This window comes from Anopheles arabiensis, chromosome 2 (assembly GCF_016920715.1).
Source record: "Anopheles arabiensis isolate DONGOLA chromosome 2, AaraD3, whole genome shotgun sequence".
In the NCBI taxonomy this organism is placed as follows: domain Eukaryota; kingdom Metazoa; phylum Arthropoda; class Insecta; order Diptera; family Culicidae; genus Anopheles; species Anopheles arabiensis.
The window spans coordinates 70,993,715-71,020,897 of record NC_053517.1 but is presented as its reverse complement, the minus strand read 5'-3'; the positions used below and the strand labels follow the sequence as shown (position 1 = coordinate 71,020,897).

The 27,183-nt window shown below is 42.1% G+C and overlaps 1 protein-coding gene across 2 annotated transcripts in view; it reads left to right on the top strand.

Moving 5' to 3' along the window:
* The window catches only part of LOC120908401 (ankyrin repeat domain-containing protein SOWAHC), a 94,722-nt gene that overhangs the window by 64,130 nt on the left and 3,409 nt on the right, over nt 1-27,183 (top strand). Inside the window, exons 8-12 of one of the 2 annotated variants that reach the window (XM_040319356.1) lie at nt 4,715-4,804; nt 4,946-4,951; nt 13,578-13,650; nt 16,587-16,676; nt 19,424-19,496. In XM_040319356.1, coding sequence (XP_040175290.1) covers nt 4,715-4,804; nt 4,946-4,951; nt 13,578-13,650; nt 16,587-16,676; nt 19,424-19,496 — 332 coding nt within the window. The remainder of the gene's footprint in view (nt 1-4,714; nt 4,805-4,945; nt 4,952-13,577; nt 13,651-16,586; nt 16,677-19,423; nt 19,497-27,183) is intronic. The other variant, XM_040319355.1, reaches the window with a different exon arrangement.

Sequence of the window (27,183 nt, the reverse complement as noted above, 5' to 3'; positions counted from 1 at the left end):
CTCTTTTGCCGTACCGAAGGCATCGAGCTGTCGTCGATTTGCCGCCATACGACAATATGTTATCATTTGTTGTAATATTAATTTTTGTACAAATCACCACTTTGCGTTCGTAACCCGTATATCAATTCCATCGACGCGGCTGGTTCGAAACGCTTGTCGTATTCTCCTATGAAGACATCTTTTGGTTGTTAGACACATTTTACACGCTGGTAGGATGTATTGAACGGGTTTATGGCTATTAGCATTAGCCCAATAGTTATTGAATGCATATTAGAAGATACTTTTATCACAACAATGTATTGATCGTGAAACATTAAACACCGTTCATAGACATTCAAATCATCTCCCTTAGCTCGTATTTTTTCATCTGATATGTTATTTAATTCGTAACTGATTTTCAATAAATTGACAGAACATATGGAAAATTGTTAGGCCAGCTTATTGAATTGTGGTGTCTTTCCGAGCTCTTTCCTGCCAGTGTAACAATTTCCATCATCTGGGCTGTATTTTCATACTCTTTTGACAGTTGCGACTACAACTTGGTTGTTTTCTGTGTAAAATTAATTATAAAGCTCTTAAAATACTTTTACTAAACTGATCGAGCATGCGACAAATCAACGTTTGTTTTAGCAGCAGATTTTAATATTATTTTTTTTAAATATTTTTTCGAGACTCAAGTAATTTAGATTGATAACCTGAGACTAACGACCTAGCTTAACATATGCTTTTGTATGACGTATTGGCATGATTTGAGCCGCCAACTGTCAAACTCCTCATAAAAAAACTAGTATGGTGCAAGACTCCCCCTCCTTTATCTGTTATAAAGCCCTTTTATTTTTCTAGTCAACAACCTTCCGCCATATTGTATATCAGGATTTGTGTACAAACAAAGATGTACTTTAAAATCTTTAATGGGATCTCCCATTTTAATGGGATATAGTAGTTATATAAGTTTTAACATATCAATCCAAACAATTGTTCACCTTTCTTGACGAAATATTTACAAAAATAATCAATCCTTTATGAACTGATCGACCCTGCGACGAATCGGCGTTTGTTTACATATTTTCCAGGTTGAAATAATCTAGGCTACAAATCTGAATCTTGTTTTGCGCGTGGTTTTGTATGAAGTGTTGACATGATTTCAGTCTTACAGTCTGCAACACCATATAAAACAGCTGGCTAGTATCGTAAAACGCCCGAGTATTCTGTCTGTACTCGATGTCATAAGATCATTAAAATATTTTATATAACAGATCAGGACGATTTCAAAACAGTAAAATGAGTTTAACGCACTTCTCAAATCTACAATGTTATTTCTGCTAAAGTTCAATATATCCCTGAAAATTTTGCGAATCGTTAAGTTGATCTTTCACTGCAAATACACCAAGAGTCTGCCACCAACGTCGTTGGCGGGTAGCTTTGCCGCTGTGTGGTAAGATTTTATTTTCATTTATTTTCTCATTGGTACACGTATATTGGGTAGTCCGTCGGTCGTTCTCCGCGAAGCACCGGCCGCCTCTACCATGGTCCCCGGGCCAAGAACGGTCCGGTAAACGGCTGTCCCGTCTCCGAATGGTGCTAGCTACCGCCACTACTGTCGCACGCTGGCGCCATCGCATCGTGTAACTTCAATTTCAATTGCAAAATTTTGCTACCCCCTTTGCCTACTTGCACTCCTACCCAACTGCACACACTGCTTCCGCCATCGCTCCTCCGTCCGCTCCAGCGTGCTGCCGTTGTGGCCCTTGATGTGAATCGTAAAAATCGGATGAGACAGTCGACAATGCAAAAGGCGCACACATTCCTGATGTCGCCAGAAGCTTTCGGCAGTTTGCCCGGTGGGAAAAGCTGAAGCACAAACCAATGCAGCCAACCGCAGTCCAGTTAGCGGCTCCGGTGGCTGCTCGATGCCTGCTGATTGCTCGCTCGGATTCGGGGGCTGTTAATGTTGGATAATCGTGGATCAACGGTCAGAGATGAATAACGTTGCTCCCTCCCGGAAAGAGTCGCGCGCATTGTAACCACGAGCAGATCGGCGCTCGCGCAGCATAATGGAGCCATGCCTGTTTTTTGCAGCCCCCTCCCCTGACTCCATCAGGCTCTCCTGGCGCCGTGGAGGGAATGGAGCAAAAGCGTTTCTTAGAGCCGAGCTACGCCAGACATAAATCATACGGCGTCGAGCAGCATACTCCGGCACCGACCATAAACTTGTCCCTTAGAAGTATTTAACCGAAATTGTTCCAATTTCTCGCACAAGTAAAGGGAGCTTTTTTGAGTAAGGAAATCTGTTAACCGTACACTTGTGCAGCACAGCCCACGAGCCACCGTCGTCGGCCGGACCGGTGCGAGAGAGCATAAATATTTTGCACCCCGTCCGGAGGATTGGTTTTCCTTTTTGCGCGCGTGTTTTTGTTTATCCTCTTCCCAAAACAAAGCCCCCCCCCCTCTCATCCCCCCAAATCCACTCGCTTATGCGTGCTTGCAGGCCGGCGGATTCACATGGTCACGCTTTGTGTATGTATTCTGGTGGCATTTATTTACCCTTTCTCATTTGCCTCGCGCCAAGAACGAACCCCTAGAAGAAGCATCGACTGTGGGCTGTTGTAGCGTCGTTTGCTTGCGACAGAAACTGTTTTTTTTTCTTCTTCTGTTTGTTCGTAAGCAGCCAGCCAACCCAGTTGCCGTGTACGATCGCGCAGGATAGCACGCAAAGCGAAGCTATTTAACATTTTATATGTGCCCTGGAAGTGATTTTTATCGCGTCCCATAATTGCCGTCATTATTGTTGTTATTGCTGGTGACGCTGACCGTCTTCAGACAATCGTATTCGGTTTTGGTCCGTACTCGAAAAAGGTTGAACCATCCAGCGGCGACACTCTGTGTAAATTGCTGCACCAAAAAAGAAACACTACTGGTTGTGCGTTAGCATGACATTCTAATTTTGCTTAATTCCGTGATTCTAGATTACCTAATGAAATTTTATTTAAACATCATATTTGATTCGCACACCTGGGAAGTAACAAATGACGAACATTTCGTTTGAATTAATTCGAGGTCCGCCACATTGGTATCACGTGATGGGAGTTTAATTGGGTTCAGAAGTAAAAACTTTTGCTAAAAAATGAAAGTGAAAGAAACATTGAATTGAAGCCGACCGATTACTTATTTTCTATTCACGAGGGGCAATATAAAACCTTGCTCAATATCGTGAGCGTTTGTCACGTGAACTTCTAACTGTGTCGTCAAACGTGGTAAAAATAAGCAACAATAATCGTGATTCCATGACGCACAATAAAAAGAGGCAAAGTGTGCGTGTGACCTGTAAATTGAATCGTATTAATCTAGTTGTCTATGATATTCTTTAAAATTATCATCAGTAGAAATAGGTATAGGCTCTTTCTTAGAAGCAATTAAATTACTGGTTTTATTGAATTCTAATATGGGTTTAGAACTACATCACGTCAAAATTCTATTAGATTACGATCAATTTTGAAATGTATGGTTTTATGCAAACTATCTCCATTCTGTTCCTTGCTTGCAGCTGTAAGCTTATGGAGGAAAAAATGAAAAACACAACCGCAAATTTGCACTCCTGCGGCTATTTGCGAGCTGTGAGGTATGCTAAAGCTGTTAGAAATGGACGCGTTTTTACCACAATATATCCACTAATTTCGATAATTTATGCCGCCCAACAGGCTGCATCTGCATAGAGGTTTAATGCCGTGTAAGGATGCACATCCTTTGCTTGATCGCTGACCCCCACGTTTTGGTGCGACGTGTTTGTGACGGGAAGTAGCTTAGAAGTTTTGACTCAAACCCATCTGTTGATCCACCTGTCGATAACAAGATCTTGTGATGTCCGGGCCCGCGTGTGTATTTGGCTGCACTTATCTCGTTTGCATCATTCGCTCCATTCTTGTGTTGCTTTGGTTCACCCTGCAAAAGGTGCTCGAATTTAGGCAAACATTTCAGGTGATTTGTTTGAAGGATTTATGATGTCCTGGCACGCTAACCGATGCTGAAAGTGCCGTAACATGTGCTAATACCGTTGATTGATATTTGATAAAGGCAAATTAGTGGTGGATCACACTGGTGCTTCCACGATTGGCCCAAGAAACGCTGTAATGGTTCTAAAAAATCACAAACATCTCGAGCCAGCTTTTGCAGCGCAACCGTTTTCACAGTACATGTGTTTCCGGTGTACAAACAAGTGTAACCATAATTGATGTTTGGTAAATATACGAATTTATAATCTGACACGTTTGAAGAAAGACTGTCGTCGCTCGAACACCGCTCCATCCCCGTACCGGTTTAGGGCTTGCACGAACGAGCAAGACTGTGTGTAGAGCCTCACGCATGTGTGTAGGATAATTTCAGCACCGAACGATGATCTTATACATTTTAATGACTTGGAAGCAGTGTACCGTCGCTATCGGAATTGTTCCATAGCTTTTCATCATCAGCACGGGAGTGTGAACGTAAGGTTATCTTGTGCGCGTGATATAGCAATCACGATGAAACGCAACACTTCATGGATGATTCCCAGATCGTATCTAAATTGAAACTAGCCTTCCAGCTCTCTCATCTATTTATTTGCGTATTATCTTGCAATGGATCGTATCACAAGATTCGCACAAATTATATATTTTTTTATTAACCGGCTTTGTGTTTTTCGATTTTAATAATTTCATTTCATTCCCCCTTCCGACAGACGGCACTACACTGGGCAGCGAAGCACGGGAACGAGGACGTGGTAAAGCTGGTGGCCGGTAAGCTGAAAGCTGATGTCAACGCCAGAACGGTATGTGTGTAGTGCGTAGTACAGTAGCATGTAACTGCATGTAGCGCATGTATTTTCTAATGTTTTACCACGTTTTCTTTCATTTTATACGCCACCATCAACGTCACTGGCCGACCCATCCACGGATTCGGCTATCATTAGAACGGGGTAAGTGACCAGCCAAAATCTCTAAACGAAACTTCCTAACGAGATGAGCGATGAAACGGGGAACATCATTCATCAGCAATATTTAGATTTTATTGCCGTTTGGCTCCATCAAGTAGGAACGCGATAATCTAGCAACGTGATCAAGAAGCAACGAGCAATTATGTTATGCTCAGATTCAAATAGCCTTTGGGTGGCTCTTGTTTGTCTCTCACTTGCCACAAGGCCTACCAGAAGCCCAACCATTAAACGAGATATTAAATGCGGTAGAGCTAGCCGTTAATTTGCTACTCGCCGCTGATGGCAGCGGATATCGGGAGAGCATCGACATTAGGATGTTGAATGGCATTCCGCATCCAGTGGCATTTCCTTGCAAGAAGATGGAATGCTTTGTCCAAGGGGTTGTAGGTGAGAAGAACATCGGCAAGCCAACGGAATAGTAGCGCTGAGCTTGGTTTTAGGGTCGTGGGCATGTTCTTTTTTGTATTACTTTCATTGGACATCTGTGGGACAATGTGAAGTGACGGTTTGGAAGCAACAACCAAACTTCAACAAAGCCAGCCACCGAGGAAGCTCCACACCTCGCATAGACATCTACTGACCGAGCGCTAATTAGTTTTTATAATTTCATTAACGGAACAGTATAAAAGACATTTGCTTTAATTAGCCGAACGCAACTGCCTAGTGAAGTAGAACCGTGTTTGCTAGCGACAAAGAACAAAGCTCCAAAAACAAACAGGCGACCATGGAACAGAAACCTAAAACGGGAACCGATAAAACGACGATCGCTTTAAATAGAGCAAGTTTCTCTGCGTCTATCGTCTTGGAAGCGCGTCCCTTTCTGAGCAGATTGGGACAGTTGAAAGCGCTTTCCCGAAGGTGAGGCAAGGGGGATAGGACCGGCACAAAAAAGCCGCCGTTTCGTGTGTGTTTGTGCCCCTAGAGGGATTGGTTAGGCGGTGTTGATTTTTTTGGTTTTACTCTCTTGTCAAATCATAAACATTTGATATGCAGACGGAAGATCCTTCGACCATGATAACGCAGCGCTTGATGAACTGGTTCGCTTTGGTGTCGGTCGAAGGATTGACCGTCAAGAAATAAAAACTTCATTCATCAATCCGCCTACCGTTTGTTAGACGAACGAATCGGGTTTATTTATTTCCTTACGAGAAAGGTCAATGATAAGTCTTCTTTCTAGCTTTCCTGAATTGGAGTTCTCTCTTAACGATCTGAACGATGTACGTTGGTGGGCTGGTGCTATGATAATCGTGATAATCACAGCAAAGTATGATAAATTTAAACAAAGAATGCTTAAGCTTGGCAACTGACAATGGGGCCCTTCACGATTCTAGTCAGTTTTTTTTATGGAGATTGACAGTTGGAAGCTGAAATCATGTAAACACTACATACAAAACCACACACAAAACTAGCCTGCAATTTTCATTGCAAACGGAAAGGACCCCAATAATAGATCAACATTTGCTGTACAAGTTTAAACAATTTTTATTATATTCTAAAATCATATTATTAAATAGAAACAAACAGATTAAATAAATGCAAACATTATAAGCATTAAAAAAGTAATTCTTAACTCATTTTGACACCAGCAAATTTTATCTCGTATGTTCTTACTTGCGGAAGACATTAAAGATAAATATAACATTCGCAATGATCTTATTTTATTTTATTTATTTTTTAACTTCAAATACACCATATTTTTTGAAATACTTTGTATGAATATGTTCATGTCAAAAGTTTAGAACACTTGATTATTCTTGTTATAATCACTTCATATAATATATTTTACCTAAATGCTTTTTGAATTCAAAGCATATACGATGTCTGAAGGAATTACTGGTACAGCTTCATAAAATTACTTTGTCTTTGATGTTCTTGCCTAAGTTTTACTGTATTCATTATTCAAGCAGTCGATTTATCAATTTGTAATATGCCTTATTTAAATAAAAAAAACAATTATAATGGTACAATTATCTTTATTTGGACAAAAATATATTTGGGCGGTACCGTGGTACAATCGTCATTTCGCACGACTTAACAACATGCACATCAAGGGTCTAGATTGGACCGTCCTCCCCATTGGCATTTTTCTCACAAATTTAGAGTGTTTTGCCTACGTTTGCTATTAATTTACATCATCATACGAATTACTATAGTTTATATCATTATAAATGAAAAAAAGTGTGATATGTTCGTTCAATTCAACTCCAATGAAAACAATCAATCCATAGAAACGTCACTCCAGTTATCGATATTGTTCGCTCGTGTTTGTTTACATCTCAGATAGCGGTCAACTGTACTAATAAGTCCCGAAAGCCTGTATATGCCGGCATGTCCGCGTATGACCTCACGTCAAGTAAAAGACAAGATAGACTTGAATCTTGTATAGTCATCAACTCGTACGACTTCATAATAACATGCCTGTCATGGGTTCAAGTCTAGAATGGACCGTCTCCGCGTAGCAAGGACTGACTATACGGTTTCGTGGTACGAAATAAGTCTCGAAACCTTGTATATGCCGGCATGAGTGCGTAGGTCAGATCCAGCGTATCCTAGGAATGTGTTAAAAATACCTGATGACCTGGATTAAAAATATGAATTTAAAAACTCTGCATAATTTTTTTTATTCTTCTCCGTCTAATGCCTTATCTGCAGTTAATGTCTCCAAAACTGGATTGTCAAGTTACAGCAAATATGTCTCTAAAAACTAATTTATCAATTACGTTTCTTGATCTAATGTTTTTAATACCTGTCTTAAGGCGAGACAGCCCAGGTTACTGAACTGTTATTTGGCTTCCCATAACCAAGCAATGCAATAAGTTTGTAATGTTTCACACATAATGTTTCGCGCTAAATAATGGTTCCTTCTTTCTGGCCATTGTTTACTACCACATACGTGCATACCATCAACATCTTGAGTTTTTACGTTTGCCACAAATGCACTGCGCTCGAGAAGCACTTCCACGCAGATGGTGCCTACCCCTCGGTTGTGTGAGCGCGCGAGTACAGAGCCCACCACCAGTCAGCCTACCAGTATGAGCCTTCGACTGAGTGCCACCGGGAGCTTCTGGTCGCACCCAGCACACATCCCACCGTAATTGTTTATGTGCGACTAATTTGAATGGCAGTGAAAAATTATGCATGCATATTAATAATTTTTATTGCCCTGACTCCTATCCATTACGCGGCGCATCAGCGACCGGTCCGGTTTCGACATGATGTTACACTAATATTTCGCCAGGAAAGTGGCTGTTCGCGCTAGAAAACGATTACACACATAAGCGATATGTGCCCTCCCCCCCCCTTCCCTCCCCCCCCCTCCGTCACCGACCCTGTGGACACACCCAGGACAAAGGCAGCTTATGTTTGCATGTTTGTTGGCTCACATGGCCACAGTGGGATCTCCCTATTCATTTTACGTGCGGCAAGCAGCAGATCAGCTGAATAGTATCACATTTTCGCATTCTTTGCTTCTGTCTTGGGTGAAAACGCAATACTGCATGACCTTCGAATGTGCATTTTGCATGTTTATGTGCAAAACCGTTTAACCGAACAACGGTGTCCAGTGTGGTTCGGCCACTACGGTACTACGGTGTGTCATGTTCAACTATTGTTTATGTGCTTATTTGTTTGTCCACAAACGGTACTACCATACCGAACGATTGTGACAAAATCGTTCGGCATAATATTACTTCGCTCCAATCGCCGACTGGATAAACCCGGCCGGTATACCCCGTACCGTTTGAGCGGCGGTACAGATAGAATTAAAAACTAATTTGTTGAATAAAATTGTTTAATTATTTTCCCTTTTGCTAAGGGATGGAATCTTAATTTCGGCATCCCAGCGTATTCCCACTCTCCCGAGACCAACGCTCTACGGATTTGCTAACGTCCGCATCGTACTGTTTTGGTCGATGGGAAAAGTCGTGACCAAATAATTCAATATCTATCTGATAGCGCGAAGGTTTTTATACCATCGAGGGAAGCGACTTCTGATCACGTCGTCGTCGTCTTCAGTAAAGTTTTTTTTTCTTTCTTTTTTCGCGCTTTTTGACATCAACCTCAGAAGAAGAAAAAACCCGATCGTGTCCAATAGAGTGGGGAAAGAAATAAATATAAACATGCAAAATGTGGAAAGTGATCGTGGTTCAGCTACTTGAACGACTTAACACGAAGGAAAAAGAACCCCTAAGGAAGCTCCAGAACGGACGAGCAGGACTCGCTCACTGTCTACGCTCGTCCCGAGCAGGTTGCCTGTTGTTCGGCCCGAGCTCCTCTGCCCAAGGACAATATTATTTTATCTTCTCTTTAAAACGCCCCCGATTGGCAAGCATCATGAGTGCGCTAGACACACTCGTATGGTTTTTTGTTTTGTTTTGTTTGCTCTTCTTGTTTCTCGTCCTTCCCACACGGGTTCACCGCGGCAAATCCTTCCGCCAAAACCCATAACCGCGTTCAGGGCGCGCGTTCAGGAATGCGTCAGCCATTCCGCCCTAGCCAGGGAAGGGCGGCCACGGAAGAAAAACGCGTTGGTAGCGTACTATTTTACCTACCACAAAGTTTCATAACTGTGGCCGTGCGCACGATCTCTTTTTTCGCGGTCTCTCATAACGTATTCGATTTTTCGAAGCGTGTTTTACCTTCCCGCGGTTTGACCCTCCCGTTGCAGTTCATTGTTGGTTTACATTTTTACAAGATTGCCACACACGAACAAAAAACAAGCAAATGGTACACATACGATGGTGGCGGGCATCGCGAAATAAAAAAAAACTCTCACACACATACACCAAACAATAACCACAACCGTGGGCTGGATATTGCAATACGACTTTGGTCGCTTTTTCCACTTTCCATCGGCTCAGGGTGGGACGGAGCAGTCTGTCAGCGTTCGAGATCGGGATGGTCTAGTATGAAATATTGGCGTTAGGGTCAAGAGGGGATGTGATGTTTACTTTTTTGTCAATTTTTGATCGTAAAGAAATACTATAGAACTAATTTTCTTTCTTTTAAATTCGTGTACTTAATGCTGTGTTTTGTCCTGTTCTTTTCAAACATCAGTGGTATCGTAAATGATCCAGTTTAATTACTGTGCGACACAAGAACTGCTCCACTTCAAATAACACACGCGCTCCATCACACGAAGACAGTTTTAATAAACATTGTCCCTTACGACACTATCATTGCACCTAACCATCGCTCTGGTGTGGTTGTTTGCTTAGCAAACCAATCTGTTTCCAACAACACAAGTAAGGTAAACAGGCTGCAATCGAACCGTACCGAAGCTTTCGTCCTGCAATCGTAACCGGCTATGCGATCGGCCACTCATCAAAGGCGTCTGTAGTTGGGAAAGTGAAGCTTTTTGATTGAAAATTTTCATTTCCTATTTTGCCACTCGATGATGTACCTTCCATACTGTGGAGAACACAAATGTATACATGTGTGTGTGTTTGTGACTGTGTACGCTACAAATGCAAATAGTGTTGTGGGTGATACATACATAAAATATTTCATTTATTATAAACGAAAGGTTTCCCTCCTTCCGAATCGGGCTTTTCCACCTTCATTTGGAGTTGACAGCGAACCATCTGAGGATGAAAGCACTGTGAGGCAAAAGGACCCTAGAACGGAATCTTCATGTAAATCTACGGTTAGATGAATTTGTTTGCCAACAGCCAACAAGGACAGCCATCATCGCAGACTGACGGGCTGCTGCTGCTTGCTGTGGCTGTTCACTCTGCACCAGGTCGATGAAAAGGGAAACAATTTGCGCTGGGAAGCGATGTGCGCCAGGATCTCCCATCGAGTTCAAATAGTGCTCTACTCCTTCCACAAGGGCCAAAGGTATGTGTGGAGAGAGTAGGTGGAAGTGTTAGGTCAAATCAAAAAGGCCAACGATCACAAAAGCGCCTGATGGCGGAGAGGTAGGAGTACAGCATTGCCGTGGAGAGGCATGCGGTTGTTTACGCGGGCACTGGTAAACATGTCTGCCTGATGAAAATACGGCTCGAAGAAAAGGTGAGAGAAAGTCCTTCGCCGCAGGGCAGCGGCAGTGCCGGTGCGGCGGAAGAGAAACATTCGGAAAGCGATTCAATTGATGTTGGAGTTTATTTATTTATGTTTGAATAGCGCTCTCGAACGTGCCGACACACCGGTGGAAGCGCCGCGTTGCGGTCCGTTGCAGTTGTGACGAAATTGTACACGAAGAATGTGTTTAGATAAATCTCTAGCACACCATCATACTCGGATCCGCTACATCTCCCACCCTTGCCCGGATCCGGAAACAGCAACGTCTTCACCCGAATCGAGGGCGAAGAACAAACGCTTGGAAATGGATGGGTCTTGGTCTATAGGAAAGCAAAAAGCAAGCTTCATCTTTTAATGATAGTAAAGATCCACCACCCACACCTTGGACGGTTCGATAGGTTGTTGTCCAAGACAGTGGACTCCTTCCTGCTGACGTGAGAGTGACTCTGTTGTGCCGCCTTAGTCCCATCCACAACAAAGCCAGTGGCTGAGAATCGGCAATGGATTCAATTGGCCCTCAGCACACCAAACCGGGTGTGTATTATGTATGTGGTATCGGCTTTCCGCAATCTTGTCCGTATCCGAGAAAGCGCAAGCCGGGACGGGGTGTGCGTACGTAGCCTGGAAACATGGCGGAAACATGGCCCCGGTCGGGCAATCGATTTGAAATTTAAGATTTCATTATAATTTAACCCCAAGACATTGCCGCTAATTGCCGTACAATGTTGGATGTATCATTTTTCATCCGATTGTCCGAAACCCACCGTCGGACGGAGTGGTTAGTGTCGAGCGTTGCTGTTCCGTGTAGCTACATTTGCGCAAGATCTGCAGGTCAGGTTTTTGTTTACCAACGTTGACTAGTTTCTAATGTCTGATTTGTCTAATTTCCTAAAGACGTTTGTGCTTGAGCAATGTTTTTTTTTTTTTCAGAGGAGTAGGGCGACGAAGTGTCAGCTTAAGAAATATATTGCCAATATGTGTTCACACCACATTGGCCGTCATAACGTGTCTTATTGAATGTGGCATCTTTGCAGAACGCAATCAATAAATCGTAACACATGAGAACCCATATCGTGGTCGTTATAACGAAACGAATTTAAAGCGCAGGGCACCCATCCATATCAACTCTCCTGTACCTCCCTGCGCCGCCATTCGCATCCCCCGGTTTGGCCCCGGTTACAGTGTACTGGCTGTGTGAAAATGTGTTTTCCGAACTGTTGCAATAGCTCCACCGTTGATTGGAACTGGGATTGCCTTTTGCACCCGGGACGCGCTGGTACGCGCACCTTCCCGCGGAAACAACCCAAAAACCCATCCAAACCCCTTTTTCTTGCTTCGTGTGTACCTTTTTTTTAAGTTTTTAATTTCGTTCAAACAGCAGCCGCCAGCCAATCTTCGGTCACCCAGCCGTCACCATAACCGGTGACAACACAGGGTGTGCCGCCGGAGCCGGGTGAGAAAGTGCTGCGTTCAAATTAAAATGGAATAAAATGACACGAAACAAAAAATTGGAAAGGGTACGAACCATCGACAGCATTCGCAGGAAAACACTCGCCCGGCCTGCACTCCTCGAGAAGGGTTAGACAGTTCGGGACGGAAGTACAAAGAGAGTCGATTCCACCGAGAGGGCGCGCGCGCGAGCTCACACTAGGCCCACCAGGAACGATGGGGAGAGAATGAAAAAAAAGAACAGCGACAGATCAGTTCCGCTTATCAAAGGATACGTGACAACATTATAAACATTTGATGCATATGTTGATGTTTACAGGCGGATGCGCTGCGTACCGAAACACGGGGGAGGAGCGGGACGATATATTGGAGGGTGTATTGAATTTTCGGTCCATTTCGATCCGCGTGCGCGATTCCACATGGCGATTTTTATTTTTTATTGCTTTCGCCGATCGATGAACCGTGTGCCAATTCACGTGAAAGTTTTCCCTGTTCACTGTCCTCGAAGTGCACAAGCACAAGCGTGAGGCTTTTAGTTGATAGAACAAGATAGTGAGGCCTCCCGTGTGTACTGGCTGCTCTGCATCAACACTGGCCACTTATATGCATTCCCAATCCAAACCCCGCTGGGATAACCATGGATCCATCCAGTGTTGCGTGTTTTCATGCACATTTTCTTCTCGTTTTCTTTTTTTTTTGCAAGCGCTTTCTGCTCGCGAGTGCTTTCCGGTGGAATAATAATTACGCTTTTTTGTTGTTGCTGTTGTTGCCCTGTTTGCTGTGTGGCCCAACAATCAGTAACTCGGGCATAAATTACTCGGGCTGTGAAATTCGCCGAGCAACTTTTGTCATCTGTCAGTCAATGTTTAAAACCCTACCCACCCTTCCTACAGCCCTCGTCCCAACCAGCCGCCAGGGGTTGGTCTGGCCGTTGTTAATACAAACTTCAAGCTTCAAGGCTCAAAATCTCTTAAAGTGTCGCTCGTCGGCCGTTGTTTTGCCTCGGAGGTTTCACGGTTATCCGGGTACGGTGGAACAAATCAATTACGGCAGCATTGCGCGCTTGACGATGTACGATCAATTTACCTCTAATTATGTCGTTCTAATTTCATTTCTATACGGTTCGTTTTATTTACAGGGGTATACGGCGCTTCACATTGCCACACAGTTCGGCCGGAACGACATTTTTGAGCTGCTGTGCAACGTTTACAGTGAGTATAATATGCGTTTACGATGCATGTTCTTTCTTATCATGGTTTTTTTAGTTTTCCTAAGCCAAATTAGATCCGTTTGAGGTGTTACATTATAAAGTAGAGGAATAATCGTATATTCTGTCCGAAGTATGTGTGTATTATAGAACATATTACAGAGTTATACGCTGCAATTTCTTCCTAAGCAAATTATTTGTTTGAGAATATTATAAAAAGAGACATTCTTAAACATTGAAATCTGTTTTAAAAAGCTTTTCTTTCGCTTACTTTTTTGATTTTACACAAACTTACGTCATTTGGCAGTTTTTATTTAAATGCACTTTTGATTTTCTTAAGTTTCTTGATTATTTACTGTTTTTTAAAGCATTATGTTGAGAAAAGCTAGTAACTGAATCAGTTTTTCCTCTTTATATTTACACAAAATTTCGAATTATGTCTTAATCGTATGACTATTCTTTCTTATTGATCGTACTTCTTCGTACTTTGATTTTATTGTAGAACTTCAATATTATTTCTGTAAATTGGGTTCTAATATCTGCTGTGATGACTTAAATGATTCAATGATCCTATTGACTCTGATATTTTGCAATAGATGGCTTCTCAATAAAAGTTACTTTGATGTAAGCTACGCACTTCAATTAAACTTACTCAAGATCCTTGTTTGAGATGATAGTTTTTCATTGTTTTTTAAATTTGATTTTAATTCATTGGTTTGATTTTTTCCTGTTATAATACCGGTTCTGTTTGATAGATTTTTGAGTGGCTAAACAAATCCACCCATCAGTGACATCTCATTCATAAACCTTTTTTGTTTATTGCTCTTGGCATTGATCACATCTTGAATGATTTCATCAAACACTGTCCGCTTCATTGAGACAAGGTGATGAAAGCTGTTAAAGAAACCGCCTTTCACCGAAGGTTTGCAGCGGCATTCTGAAAAGCGGCAAGCGTAAGTGAGAACGATCGATAAATCATTCTTGTTTGACTGCGCAGCGTAAACACAGTCAAACTGCTTGATATCCTGCCTGGTTAGCGTGCGTCATGAATGAACATTGGAGTTGCGATGCGCGTCCGTCGGCTGTCAAATACGACAGCCGACCGTCGTGACATCGATCGTTTCCGCCGAAAGTAGAATGATCGGTAGCCATTGGTGGGGGCAAGAATGGAAAAAGGAGAAAAAAACGATATCTATTATATTCTGGAGCTTTCTTGCCAGGTGCTGTATAGAAGGAGTAGAATATTTAAATGGCCATCCCCTTTAGAGTTTTGTCAACTCGGGAAGGCCGAAAAGAGAGTCATGCATCGTGACCGGTTCAATCCAATAAATCGTTTGCCTTAAACTATTGACTGCAGACTGTGATCCTCGACCAGTTACGGGTCGATTGTGTGTCGAAAGCTATCCATTTTCTAGCCATTCTCGAAAACTAAAGCACCAGAGAGTAGCAGCCCCGCATCTATCCCCAAATTACCAAATCGTGCGGACGCGCACCCAATTTCTTCTCTACGTGTCGTTTGTCACACGGCTTTCATCAGTCGCTAGCACACCAGCGAAACAACACCGTGCAGGATGTCAAAAAGAACGTCGACCAGCTACGTACCACGTAGCCTCACTGACCGGCTTATAAAATACACACCCAAAAAAATAAAACACGATTCCACGTAAAGGTTACCTAAGCGCAAATGATAAGGGAAATAAATTGATCGATAAGTTTTGATTGACAGACGATAACACCAAAAACCACGGGTTCACATTCACAAATTGCGCTCCTTCTTGTGCTGGTGGCACTGGGACGTTCACCGGGGAGGGTTGGGGAAGTAGAGGTGATTTCGGGCACGGCTACAATGTCGTCGCCGGGCAATCTTATTTCCTTGGTTGCGTTGGTTGCGTTTTGGGGCCGTTTTCCGACACTCCACTGCTACCTTTTTCCCAATTCCCTATCATTAGCTCGAAACGGACGGGTCCACGCGACTACCATAGAGTAGAGAAACGGGGCAAAGGTTTGAGGCGGCCACCACCGGCCGTCTGCTGTCAATGAGGAACAAACAGAAGAGGAAAAAAAACATACACACGCGGGAAAAGTGTCTAATCGCTTCGACGAATGTGTGTGCTTCATCTTTCGCGCTTCGACCGACCCGGTCCTACCTTGCCCCGGTCCCTTCCAGTTGTCTTAAGCGGGCCGACCGGGGACGTGCGGACCAGACAGACAGCGGACAGCTTTGACAGATCGCGTCGGTGTCGCGGCATCGTAAGCGCTCCAGTTCGCAGATTCGGGCGCTCATCTAATGAAGCATTTGGGCCACAAATTTATCATCAATAGATACTATCACCACCGGCAGCGGAAGAAACGAGCAGTCGTTGCTGCTTTGTGGCAGTCACAGTCGAGAATGGAATTATCGCTCAACCATCTCTCCTAACCCGAACTGACTGTGATGGGTGGTTGTTGCACGGCTCGAAGCGCACAAAGCAAAGCGCTGGTACGGACTCGGTTGTGTGTGTTGCCTCGGCGTCCGTTGGTTAATTATTTTTGGCTTAGGTGATGAATTAATTAGTGCCAATGGAGATGGATCTGTCAGCTCCATTTCAAACGCCAACTGGGCATGCCAGCTATTGTGCCGGAAGGATGATGATGTGTGGTCGTCGAAGGTGGTTGGTGCTTTGGGCAGCGAAATGCTGTCCAAATTTGTGAAACAGTTGTACGATTTGTACGCCAGAGTCTTGATTCAGACTTGATTCGATGCATAATGTACATTGTCGTTTCTTCGTTATTTTGTGCTAATTATCTAAATGATACGATCCAACTGAATCACAATTGCTTTGATCTTAATTTTGCCATCCGATTTAATACAACGAAGAAAAAGAAAAATATTACTTTTAAGCGCATAACCGTAACCATATCTTCTAACATCAGCTCTCACAACTCTTTCCCACTTTGCAGAGGCCGACCGGGACCTGCTCGACTGGAGCGGGAAGAAAGCGCTCGAGTACCAGAAGCAGATGACCAGCGTGTCCGAGTCGACATTCAGCAGTGAGTATGAACGCAAAGTGTCTAAGCATGAGAAATTCTTCACCCTTCCCTCGAAGACGCTGTCACCGCTGGCCCGTGGTAGCACGTTCATGCGCCGTAAGCGCCGCCAACGGCCCGCGACCTCCGACCAAATGACACTGCGCAATTTCGTAGACAGTTTTCCGCATCCGCCCACCGGTCCGCGGGCACCGGCGGCGGCCGGCAGTACGGCCGATACCAATAACAACAATCGTCCCGGCAGTATCAGCAGTAGTAACACCGCCAAAACTAAACCCACCATCAGTAGCGCTGCTAACACGGCTTCGGCCACGGCGAACCCACCACCGGCGGAGGGTGCCTCGCTAGAGCGTCGCAATCGGTCTAATCAGAGCTTCTTCCGGAAGAAGCGAAACGCGACCAATGCCGTTTAACAGCCGCTATCCTTCATACTAATACTAATCAACCAAGCAATTGTGTATTTCAAAAGAAAAAAGAAAAACCCCCGCTACTCGGTGTGCTGATTTGTTATCTATACCTAATGCAGTTTTACCAAGCACATCGAGTACTGGAGGGAATTGGTTTCATCTTGTTTGCCTGCTGCATGCTATCCTATTATCTCGTTTTCATTGCCTCTATTGTATTTATTTATAAATAAACATTTTAATTGCATGCTTTTACTTTTATTTGATCTTCTCCTTCTTTTCATCGGTTTGTAAAGTCTTTTTTTTTCTTTTAATATTATGCTTTTATTTATTTTATTATTTTTTTGTATGCAAAACCCTCCCGCATGCTATCCCTCTTCTTCCACCTTATCTACTCTCATTTCAATTCCTTCCAAAATGCATCATCGTCGCACACGAAGGATCCGCGTTGTGTCTTTCACCTTTCGTGTATTTATTTCCTTGCGGTATATATCGCCATATGGATGCACCCTTCGCGCACTTCACATTACACGCACCACTTCATGACCGGTACGCACATCTACACATACATACGCAAAAAGAGTGCGCTTATCAGTTTTTAATTAAAATCGTTCCATAAAACCAGCACAAAAAACACACACACAAATAGTATGTAGCGTGGCAACAAGAGCAAAAAAGCGAAACCTAGTCAAAGTCGTTTACATCACGATATTGGCTGCACTTTAATTGCATTCTAGCGTTCGAGGTGGTGTGTGTGTGCGTGCGGTTCCTGCTGGAGCAAGATAGCGAACGCTGTAGGGGTGCAATAATTAGCAAACGCACCGAGCACAGCTAGCAGAAGAAGCAGCGAAACAACAATGTTCTTAATTCATATAAATATATATATTTTTTGCCATCGCTACTCAAAGTACACAACACACACACACACACACATTTCGCTGTTTAAGAAGGCCTATTCCAGAACCACCACACGAACGGGCGCTGAAATGTCCAGCGAAAAGGAGCCACTTAAAATATGCATACTAAGCAGCTGCACTATCGGACCCGATGATAACGACGTCTTGCACAATCATGCCCCATCATCTTGTTCCATTCTGCACCAGTGCTCTACTTTAGCGGACGTTTGCAGCGTTGCACGAAAACACGTACCAAAGGGCCTTGCGGCCCCTACCCATTTTATGCAATTTGTTTCGATCATAAACGCTACTGAAACTCGCGCGGGAAACAGTTCAGTTTCCGTGGCCGGCAAGAAGGGTGCTGCTGCTGGGGTGCTGACTCGTTGCGTCACATCATTACTCTCGATTGTTATTGGCCGCTGCGCACTTTGTACGCAGTTCAGTAGCTTTTAGTGTCGATTTCGGACGAACCACTTAATCGAGCTGTTAACTCGATTAAATATTTTGTTTCTGCTTCTTCACTATCGGCACCCGCGTGCACAGTCGGCCGGGGGCATGTTGTTCGTGCTGCTGGACGATAAATATGGTTATTATGTTTTAAAAGAAAGCGTAATGAGTTGTAGCTGTGCTTAGATTAAAAAGTCATTTTTGTTCTGATTTTATTTCCACTCCGTTGGGCTTGGCGGCCCCGTAACGTATTGGCTTTATTTCATCCTTACCCTTCGACTGTTTCACGCTCGAAAGCCCACCTCCACCACACACTCGATGTTAATCCCGCACCGAGCACACACGGCATTGCATTACATCGCCTAATCCTCCACGCCCAATATTGGCCATTACAGCAGTGCCAACAACAAACAGCAACTACATCCAAACAAAAAAATCTAGATGCTTTCAGGTCCTCTTCGGCGAAGCCCTATCAACGGTCCAAGGACCACCAGTAATGTTTAATTAAAATTCATACGCCTCTCTCTCTCTCTTTCTATTTTCTCTCTTATTTGCATTCTAATCACCTTTCGCCAACAACACAACGATCTTGGCAACCTTATCAACCTCACCTCAACAACTCCCTCCCGTCCCGTTTGGGGCCTCCAACTTCTGTCCCTCCGTTCCGGGCAACGATCATTACCTGGTGTACGTGCGCAAACACACATGACACGCGCGCCCTATTGCCTACGTTCGCGCAAAAATACAACGAACGTATGTAATCCGCGGGATGTGCGGCACTTCCGGGACACCACCTGCTCCATCTTCCAAAACACCCACCCATCCCCACTCACCTCCTGGTCCAATCGGGAAACGATGCGCCCCCCCTCGCTACGCTGCCCGTCCTCCCGTCACTGGATTATACTTATAATTTTACATTCTCTCGCATAAACCTCCGCGCCACCGCGGGTGCCCCCGATCGCTGTGTTGCTCGTCGCACGAATCGTTTGCATTTTTCGCGAAGAAATTAAAGCCATGCGATTACAGGCAGTTAACAGTGGTTTCTCCACCTGGCACGCCCTATCGTCGTCCTGGAGGCAAGTGTTGATCTGTCCGTACCTACCTATGCGTAACCATGTGTTTTCTTTTTCTTCTGTGTTCTGTTTGTGTGTTTGTGTTTGTGTGCGTGTGAAAGAAAAAAAAGTTTAAGCTATGATTTTCTAATGTTTCTTTGTTGCCTTTATCGTGTCGTTTGAAACATGTTTAATAGGAGCGCAGTTTGGTCTTTGTTTGGGAAGTTAACCTGCACACGCTTTTGCTATTTTCCTTATGATGCACCGTTCTAAGCAACGTTTTTGATTATGTTTCTATATCACGCATTACAGCACTGTTTAGCACTTTCTATAACTCCTTTCGAGCTTCTGCCTCTATTTCGTTGTTAGAAGCAAACTTTATTTTATTTTTAGACTAAATTTGCTACTAAACGAAACACTCTATTTACATTATTTTTTCTTGTTGAGTAAGCAAGTTTTTCTTAAGCACTTTTAACTCTCTTTATTCGCACAAATCAGTATTCTATATCTTAATTCGAATCAATAAAAGGTTCAGATTTCATCTGAATTGTTATGTTGTCTACAACAAAAAAATGACCATTGTATTGAATTGCTATAGTATTTTTTACAAATTTGTCTTTTGGAAAACAAGTAAAAATCTATAAATTCTCTTATAACTAACTAGTTTTGCAATACAAGTTAATTACATATAGTTGTGCAATAAATTGATGGCACACTCTTTTTGCTATAATTTGCCAATATCGAGCATCGGTATAAAGTGAAATATTTTCAAAATTCGGCCAACATGTTCAATACAATACTACCATAATGCAAAGTCAAAGTATTGCTTTAAAGCCTCGGAGAAATTGAACGTGAAATGTTGGGTTTTTGCTATATTATATTTATATTTGCTATATTCAATATTGTTTTACGAGAATGTAGCTTATCGTACACCAAAAGAAATGTTATTCAATTCCCCAACCTTCTAGACTTTTAAAAATATTGAAATAATAAATTAAATGCATTTCCTTGTTTGATTCCCCGCATTGTTCACGATGAAAAAATAATGGTCATCGAGAAATAATAAGGAAATGCATTAAATTTATTATTTTAGCATGTTTAATAGTCTCAATAGTTGGGGAATTGAATATCCTTTCTTTTGATGTACGATGAGCCATATTCTGATAAATATTCTATGAAATTTTTCCAAAAAAAAACAAAATATCACGTTCAATTTACGCAAAGTCTAAAGCGGCCTTAAGATTAAATGGACAAAACTAATACAATTGAAGTCATAATTTAGTTTTCATAATTTAGAGTAGCGAAGACTACTCGCCTTCTCAGGCAAGATATAAGTAAGGAAAATCATCTGTTTTGTTCAATTACAGTTATGAAATAGACCTAAGAAGCCAAAAATAACTTATGGTAATGTGTGCTTAGTCGTACACTCGAAGCATATTTTTATTCGAGAGCAATTTGTAAATAACATCAACAGTGTATAGAAGATGTGCACTGGAATAAATCATTTTAAATTCTATTGATATCTAACATTTAGAGCTTTTAATTCTGCCTTATCTTGCCATCATAATTTTATTTTAACCGTTCCTCCTGAATAAAAAAAAAATATTTTGAAAATTCTACTAAAATATGGCCAAACTCATGCCTTAATACTTATATTAAATTGCATAAATCATTCAATCAATTAACAAAGGCGACGACAACATAAATACCGCAAAAAGGACACAGCCTTATTAAATTTTAAAAACAGCACATGTTATGTTAATATGAAAATTGTATGCAGTTGTACCATCAATTTATTGAGCAACTGTTTGTAAAATTCTACGCGCTGCAGTTAATCTTTTCCTTAACGCGTAATTTCCTTAACTAATTTATTGACAATTCTTTACATTTATATCATTCATTATCGGAATTATGTTATTTTTTCACAAAGAAAGTTTCTATTTTGCTTTTTAAATCTCATTTTTTATTATCTATTTTTACTATTATTTTTATTGTTTTGTTGAAAAGTAAAAGCTTCAAGAACATTCAATCTAATGCATATTGTCTGAATTAATTGTCTTTCAGACGACAAATTGTTTTGTATTTTCTGAATTGTTTATATCTTAAATCATTACTTTTATATTTACCTAACAACGTTTTCGACAAAGTTGATTTTAACGATATCTTTTTCTAAATATATTAAAAATTTTGTAATGAATGTTGTAATGATGTTTAGTGTGATAGTAATGGATATAGTTATATTACAGGTAAATGTAAGAAGATACATACTGCTGCGTACATAAAACCCGACACTTCCCGTGGCTACCGTATTAAGCTCCAGATGTTTTTAAAAAAGCTCGCTAGGTTTTTTTTATCGTATGCCTTACTAGATCGTTGCAAGATCATCATTACATGTCTTGCTCCAATACAAACACACCACCCAAAACTTGTCCGTTCATCTGTCAACGCATTCCTTAGGAGCAGCGGAGCAGCATGCATCATAAGCATGATTAAATTTAACAATTTAAGCGAAACAGATGAACATAACCACCAATGACTATATTTTCACAAGGAGATCGCAACGTCTGTTGCTCTTGACTGATGTTGTTTTTGTGTGTGTATGTCTCTGCTCCACTATTCCAATTAACGAACGATGTGAATTTATCGCGTTCGCGCGTGTCATACCAGCTTGTCACGTATTCAAATTGTGCCACCTTGTTCCACCACATGGTCTGGTCCTGTTAATCACCAAGAAGCATCGCCCAGCTTGCGTAAAAACAGCGCAAAAAGGTGTGTAGGTATCGCGTCTCCTGCTGAAGAGATCCCTTGGGACCTATAGCAACCATATCGTAATGATAGCCATACATTGCCATTTGATAAAAGGATACAGACACACAACAACAACAAAAAACAATCATATGCGCCCGCTGCCGCCGGTGTTTTGCTTATCGCGTTTTTTTTTTTTTTGTTTGTGCTTGTCCAAACAAGAAAAGTAAGGCTGCAAAATACACGGCTGCTGCACCGGCAAAACTGCAGGTTGCTGCAGCTTTCTCTCCATAATGATTGACAGTTGTCTCACCTCGCTCGCGAAGCGCTCGGTAGTCAAATGGCATTCCATCGCGAACACGGACAACGACGGTGCGATCGCTTGCTTCTATTCTCCTTCCCATCGATCATCTTCGCCAACGGCCGTCAGCTGGGATCCTCGATAGTGTTGGGTGCGTGCCTGGGCCTTATTTTGTGCGGATATTCATTATCAATTTACTCGGAACCGTATGCCTATGACATATGACACATTAACGATCGTGACCTTCTGGCTTCTCAAGGATGGATCCTAGCAGGAGCAAAGAGGATCCAAAAAGGGAGTTCCCTCAAAGAAGCTAGGTAGGAGCATCACCCGATTTCACAAAGCCAATTATCTGTCGCAGACGTGCAAATGGATCCGGCGAATGAATGAACCCAGATGCCGCAGATGAGTGGTGGAGGATGTCGTACGGTTTCCCCCTTTGCCCAGCGCTTTGTCTTATCTTTTATTTGAAACCTTATCACCAGAAGCACCAATTGCCACTACACCGGTAAAGGGAAGAAACGCTTCATAATAATTTGCAAAGTGAGAGGCATTTCGAAGAAGGTGGACAGGTCGAGAGAGTAGGAAAGCGCAAAAACAAACCGTAACGAAGCCGACGACGCATATGTAAATGTCCTCCGGGAACCGTGAACCGTGAGTTTTCGGGTGTAGTTCGTGGTGGAGGATGTCGTACGGCGCAAGGGCTTTACATTCGTCGGGCCCAATTACGCCCGTTGCAAGTCTGTTGCCATCATTTCATATCTTTCTGTGGCTCATACCCTCGATTCCTTTCTCTCTCTCTCTCTTGTGAGTTTCGAAGATCGCTTGCATATGCAATTAATGCTTTTCCGGTCCGTTTAAACTTTTTGCCTTCCTTTTGCCTTCGAGTGATAAGAACGGTGGTGGAGCGGCGGGATACTGTAGAGGGCAAGTCGAAACGCATTCCTGTATGTGCATACTTCGAACAGCAAAGTTCATGTTGACGACGCAAAAACACTTAACCAGCACACTTAAACCCTCAGAGCAGGGCCAAATGGCAATCGGGAAATGAGGGGAAACGGGGTATGTCTTAATTCCTAGTTATGTTTCCTTTTTCCCCCCATCTGGCTCACCTCGGGTTGGGTTGTAAATTCTTTCCAACACTCTGCGAGATGCGATAGCATTAAAGCAAGACAGAAAGATAACAAAAAAACAATCTCAAACCACCAACCGTCTTCCACTTACACTGGGAACGGTAATTTTACGCTCAATTGGATATGGTGCATCAGCAGTAGTAGCAGCAGCAGCACCAGCAGCAGCAAAGGCTGTCCCTTATCGATGGCACGATCGTGGCCACGGTTTCACGCCACGTTGCCAACACTGATGATCGATTCCGACTGCCGATTACACTCGCACACGGTAATGGGCACGTGCAGAAATTAATGTAAAAACAAACATATCTCTATCTATGCCAATGTGCTCCGGCCACTGCCGATTCTGCCTAGCGCACAACGAAACGGAAAAGCGGGACGGGACAGTGGGCCATCGAGAACGATGCTAATGGTGGATGTCATCGTAACGCCAAGATGCTCTCTGCCTTCGATACATATTCCGCTTGATCGATGGCTAACCGGTGTAAACACACGTCAGCTAGCGCGCCAAGGTGTTGCACGTTCGATCGTCCCCCCCCCCTCCCGCCAGGTAACGGAGGGCTGAAGTGTGAGGGGGATATGCTCGCCAAAACGACTCTCGGGTGATGATGATGATGATGATGGCAGCAGGGATGAAAACAATTGACTGGCATGCAGTCGAACATGTGCTTTCTGACACTTTGAGCCACATTGCAGGTCAGGGACGCAGGGTCGAACATTATTGACCACCACCGCGACGACATGTGTTGACTGGAATGTGCAAAATTATGACATCTTACATTTGCAACAGCTTACGCGTAAAACGTATCATCAAGACGCTAATGGTTGTAGCGATTGGTGTCGAATGTAATCGTCGTCCTGGTAGCGAACGCGCCGAAGGCACCAACGCGTTGTTGTCTCGCAAGTGTAAAATCATGTCCCCTTCCTGTAACACGAAAGCGCGGCTTTCCCACCGATCATAGAGCATTGGAAAAGAGCATTATTTTGTGAGTATGAGCTGTGAGAGCTGCAATGGATACGCATGAGTGTAAATTTGTGCGCTAAATTTAGAAGGTCAAGCTTGTGCTCTATCGAAGGTTGTCATACATTGTACATAGAGAACCCTGAAACGTTATCAATTACCCAAACCTTTTAGGATTTCTTTCGTAATTGCATTGCTTTTCTTCCTTGTTTGATGTTCATAAGAAAATGCAACTGTTATATTTTTTTTTATTGATCAGGTTTTTTGCTAAGATACACAGAATAAGTAAATTTTCAACAAATATAAGACCATAAACATCTATTAGGATTCTGTTTTATGCTGATGATCTATTGAAAATTACGTCAAGGTTGTTTACAATAACATGACTATTCATTAAATGCACAAGTGTACGTATACTTACCTTAAAATACAAAAAAATTCCAAAGAAATGTATATTGAAAATATGGACTTTTGAACTAAAATAACCAATTTGGGCTCGGAACGATTTTGTTACATCACCATGGGCAATAGTGTTGTTCTATAACTACGCTTTTACAACATTGTATCGTTATAGCGTTGTAAGCTAATACAAAGATAATTCATAAAATAATATACGTAAATTTCCAATTATTTTGTGATTCTTGATTTAACTGAATTCTTTTTTTTTTTTACTGAATTCTATAAAACTATTAAAACTATTATGGCTGTGACATTCAACGAAGCACATAATGTAAACAATCTGGGTTATCGATGTAATCCTATTCAAAACAAAACATAACAAATACTGTCTTTTACCCACCTGCATTACCCGTAAGTTCCTGTGCTGTTTTTGTCATGTTAAATTTTTCACTCATTTTATAATATTATATTTTGTAATAATACTATAGCCATTACCGCCAAATTTTGGCTCTAAGGAATCAAGTTTTTTACCCTATCGCACCTATTTCTGTCTGTAAGGCAACATTGCTTGACTCGTTTAGGAATCATCATAAATTTACAAGATATTCGTGCAGGTTTATGAAAACTGTAGTTCAGAATTACAAAAACACTTCAAAAACCGTGTAACTTGATTGTTTTTTGTAATATTTTTTAATATTGTTTTACATCTGAAAATACATACCAACTTTTTTCACTGCATTAAATCTTTCAAATTTGGCATAACAATTGTTATATTTCGAATTCTTCTTCTTCTTTGGCTCAACAACCGATGTCGATCAAGGCCTGCCTGTACCCATTTGTGGGCTTAGGCTTTCAGTGACTAATTGATTCCCCCCCATAGCAGGATAGTCAGTCCTACGTATGGCGGCGCGGTCTATTTGGGGATTTAACCCATTACGGGCATGTTGTTAAGTCGTACGAGTTGACGACTGTACTACGAGACCGGCTGATTTCGAATTCTATCAAATAAATAATTAACTTCTTAACTTAAATTCATTGCTTTTGGAACCCACAGTTTCAGACATACAGTTAAATTTTAAAAATAAAGTGATTGACTTACACTCAAAAATTGATGCCTTAGAGACAAACATTGATGCGCACTCTCAAAAATTCATCCTTTAGAGACAAAAATTGTGATAAAAATTCAAAAATTGCCAACAATTGGTGCTTTAGAGACACAAATAGGTGAGTTAGAGCCAAAATTTAGCGAAAATGACCGTAATGTCAGTATAATGTTGTATTTTTTCTTCTCGTTCACTAGTTTTTTGTTATCGTGTTATCAAATGTGTAGTTATTTATTACATGTTTATTATTAAATGAAATATGATTATGGTTAAAGAAATTATTAATCTAACAACCACTCCATACTTTTTTCTTCATACTTATCTGTTTGTTTTAATATAAACCTAACATTATTGTATTTTGAATTTTGAAACATGATTCATATAATCGTACCTCAAAACCATGTCATGATCAATGCATTAAAATGGTAGCAGTTTAAAAAACACTCTAATTTCCCCATCTTACTGACAATTAATCAGCATTTAGTTTACAATTATCAAAACTTTGACTTAAATAAACAATGCCAACCCAAAAAAATACACACATACTAATCTGATTACCCAACACCTGATCGCTTCGTCTAGTGAGTTCCACCAAGTCGCCCATAATAGCGCCCTACCAATCCAGATGGCAGCGTGGTGGTATGGTTGCGATTAAAGCATCTTGAATGTTGGACAAATTGTAACAGTTGTAGTCGTTTACAAAAACAAAACCAACAGCAACAACACCAACAACAAAAAATACTACAATCCAAAACAAAATCGAAACACGCTGTGAAGAACGGTAAAGGGTAGTGCACACATGAAACGAAGCCCAGCAAAAAGAAGCTAAAAACCCCCCTCACAAGAAGCCCACAAGAAGGGGACCTACGACGGGGAGCTTCGGGACAATGGTGGTGAACTAACCGACCCCTCCCCCACCCTATCCATTTTCCATTCCCTCCCGTAAGTGGCGATTTTTAATTATTGCATTTCAAACCGTTGGCGCAGATTGACATCGCTGCAAAAAAACGTTGCGTTTTTTTTTTTGTTGCCCCGTCGTAAGCAAGCCCGTTTAAGGCGGCCATCTTAAGCT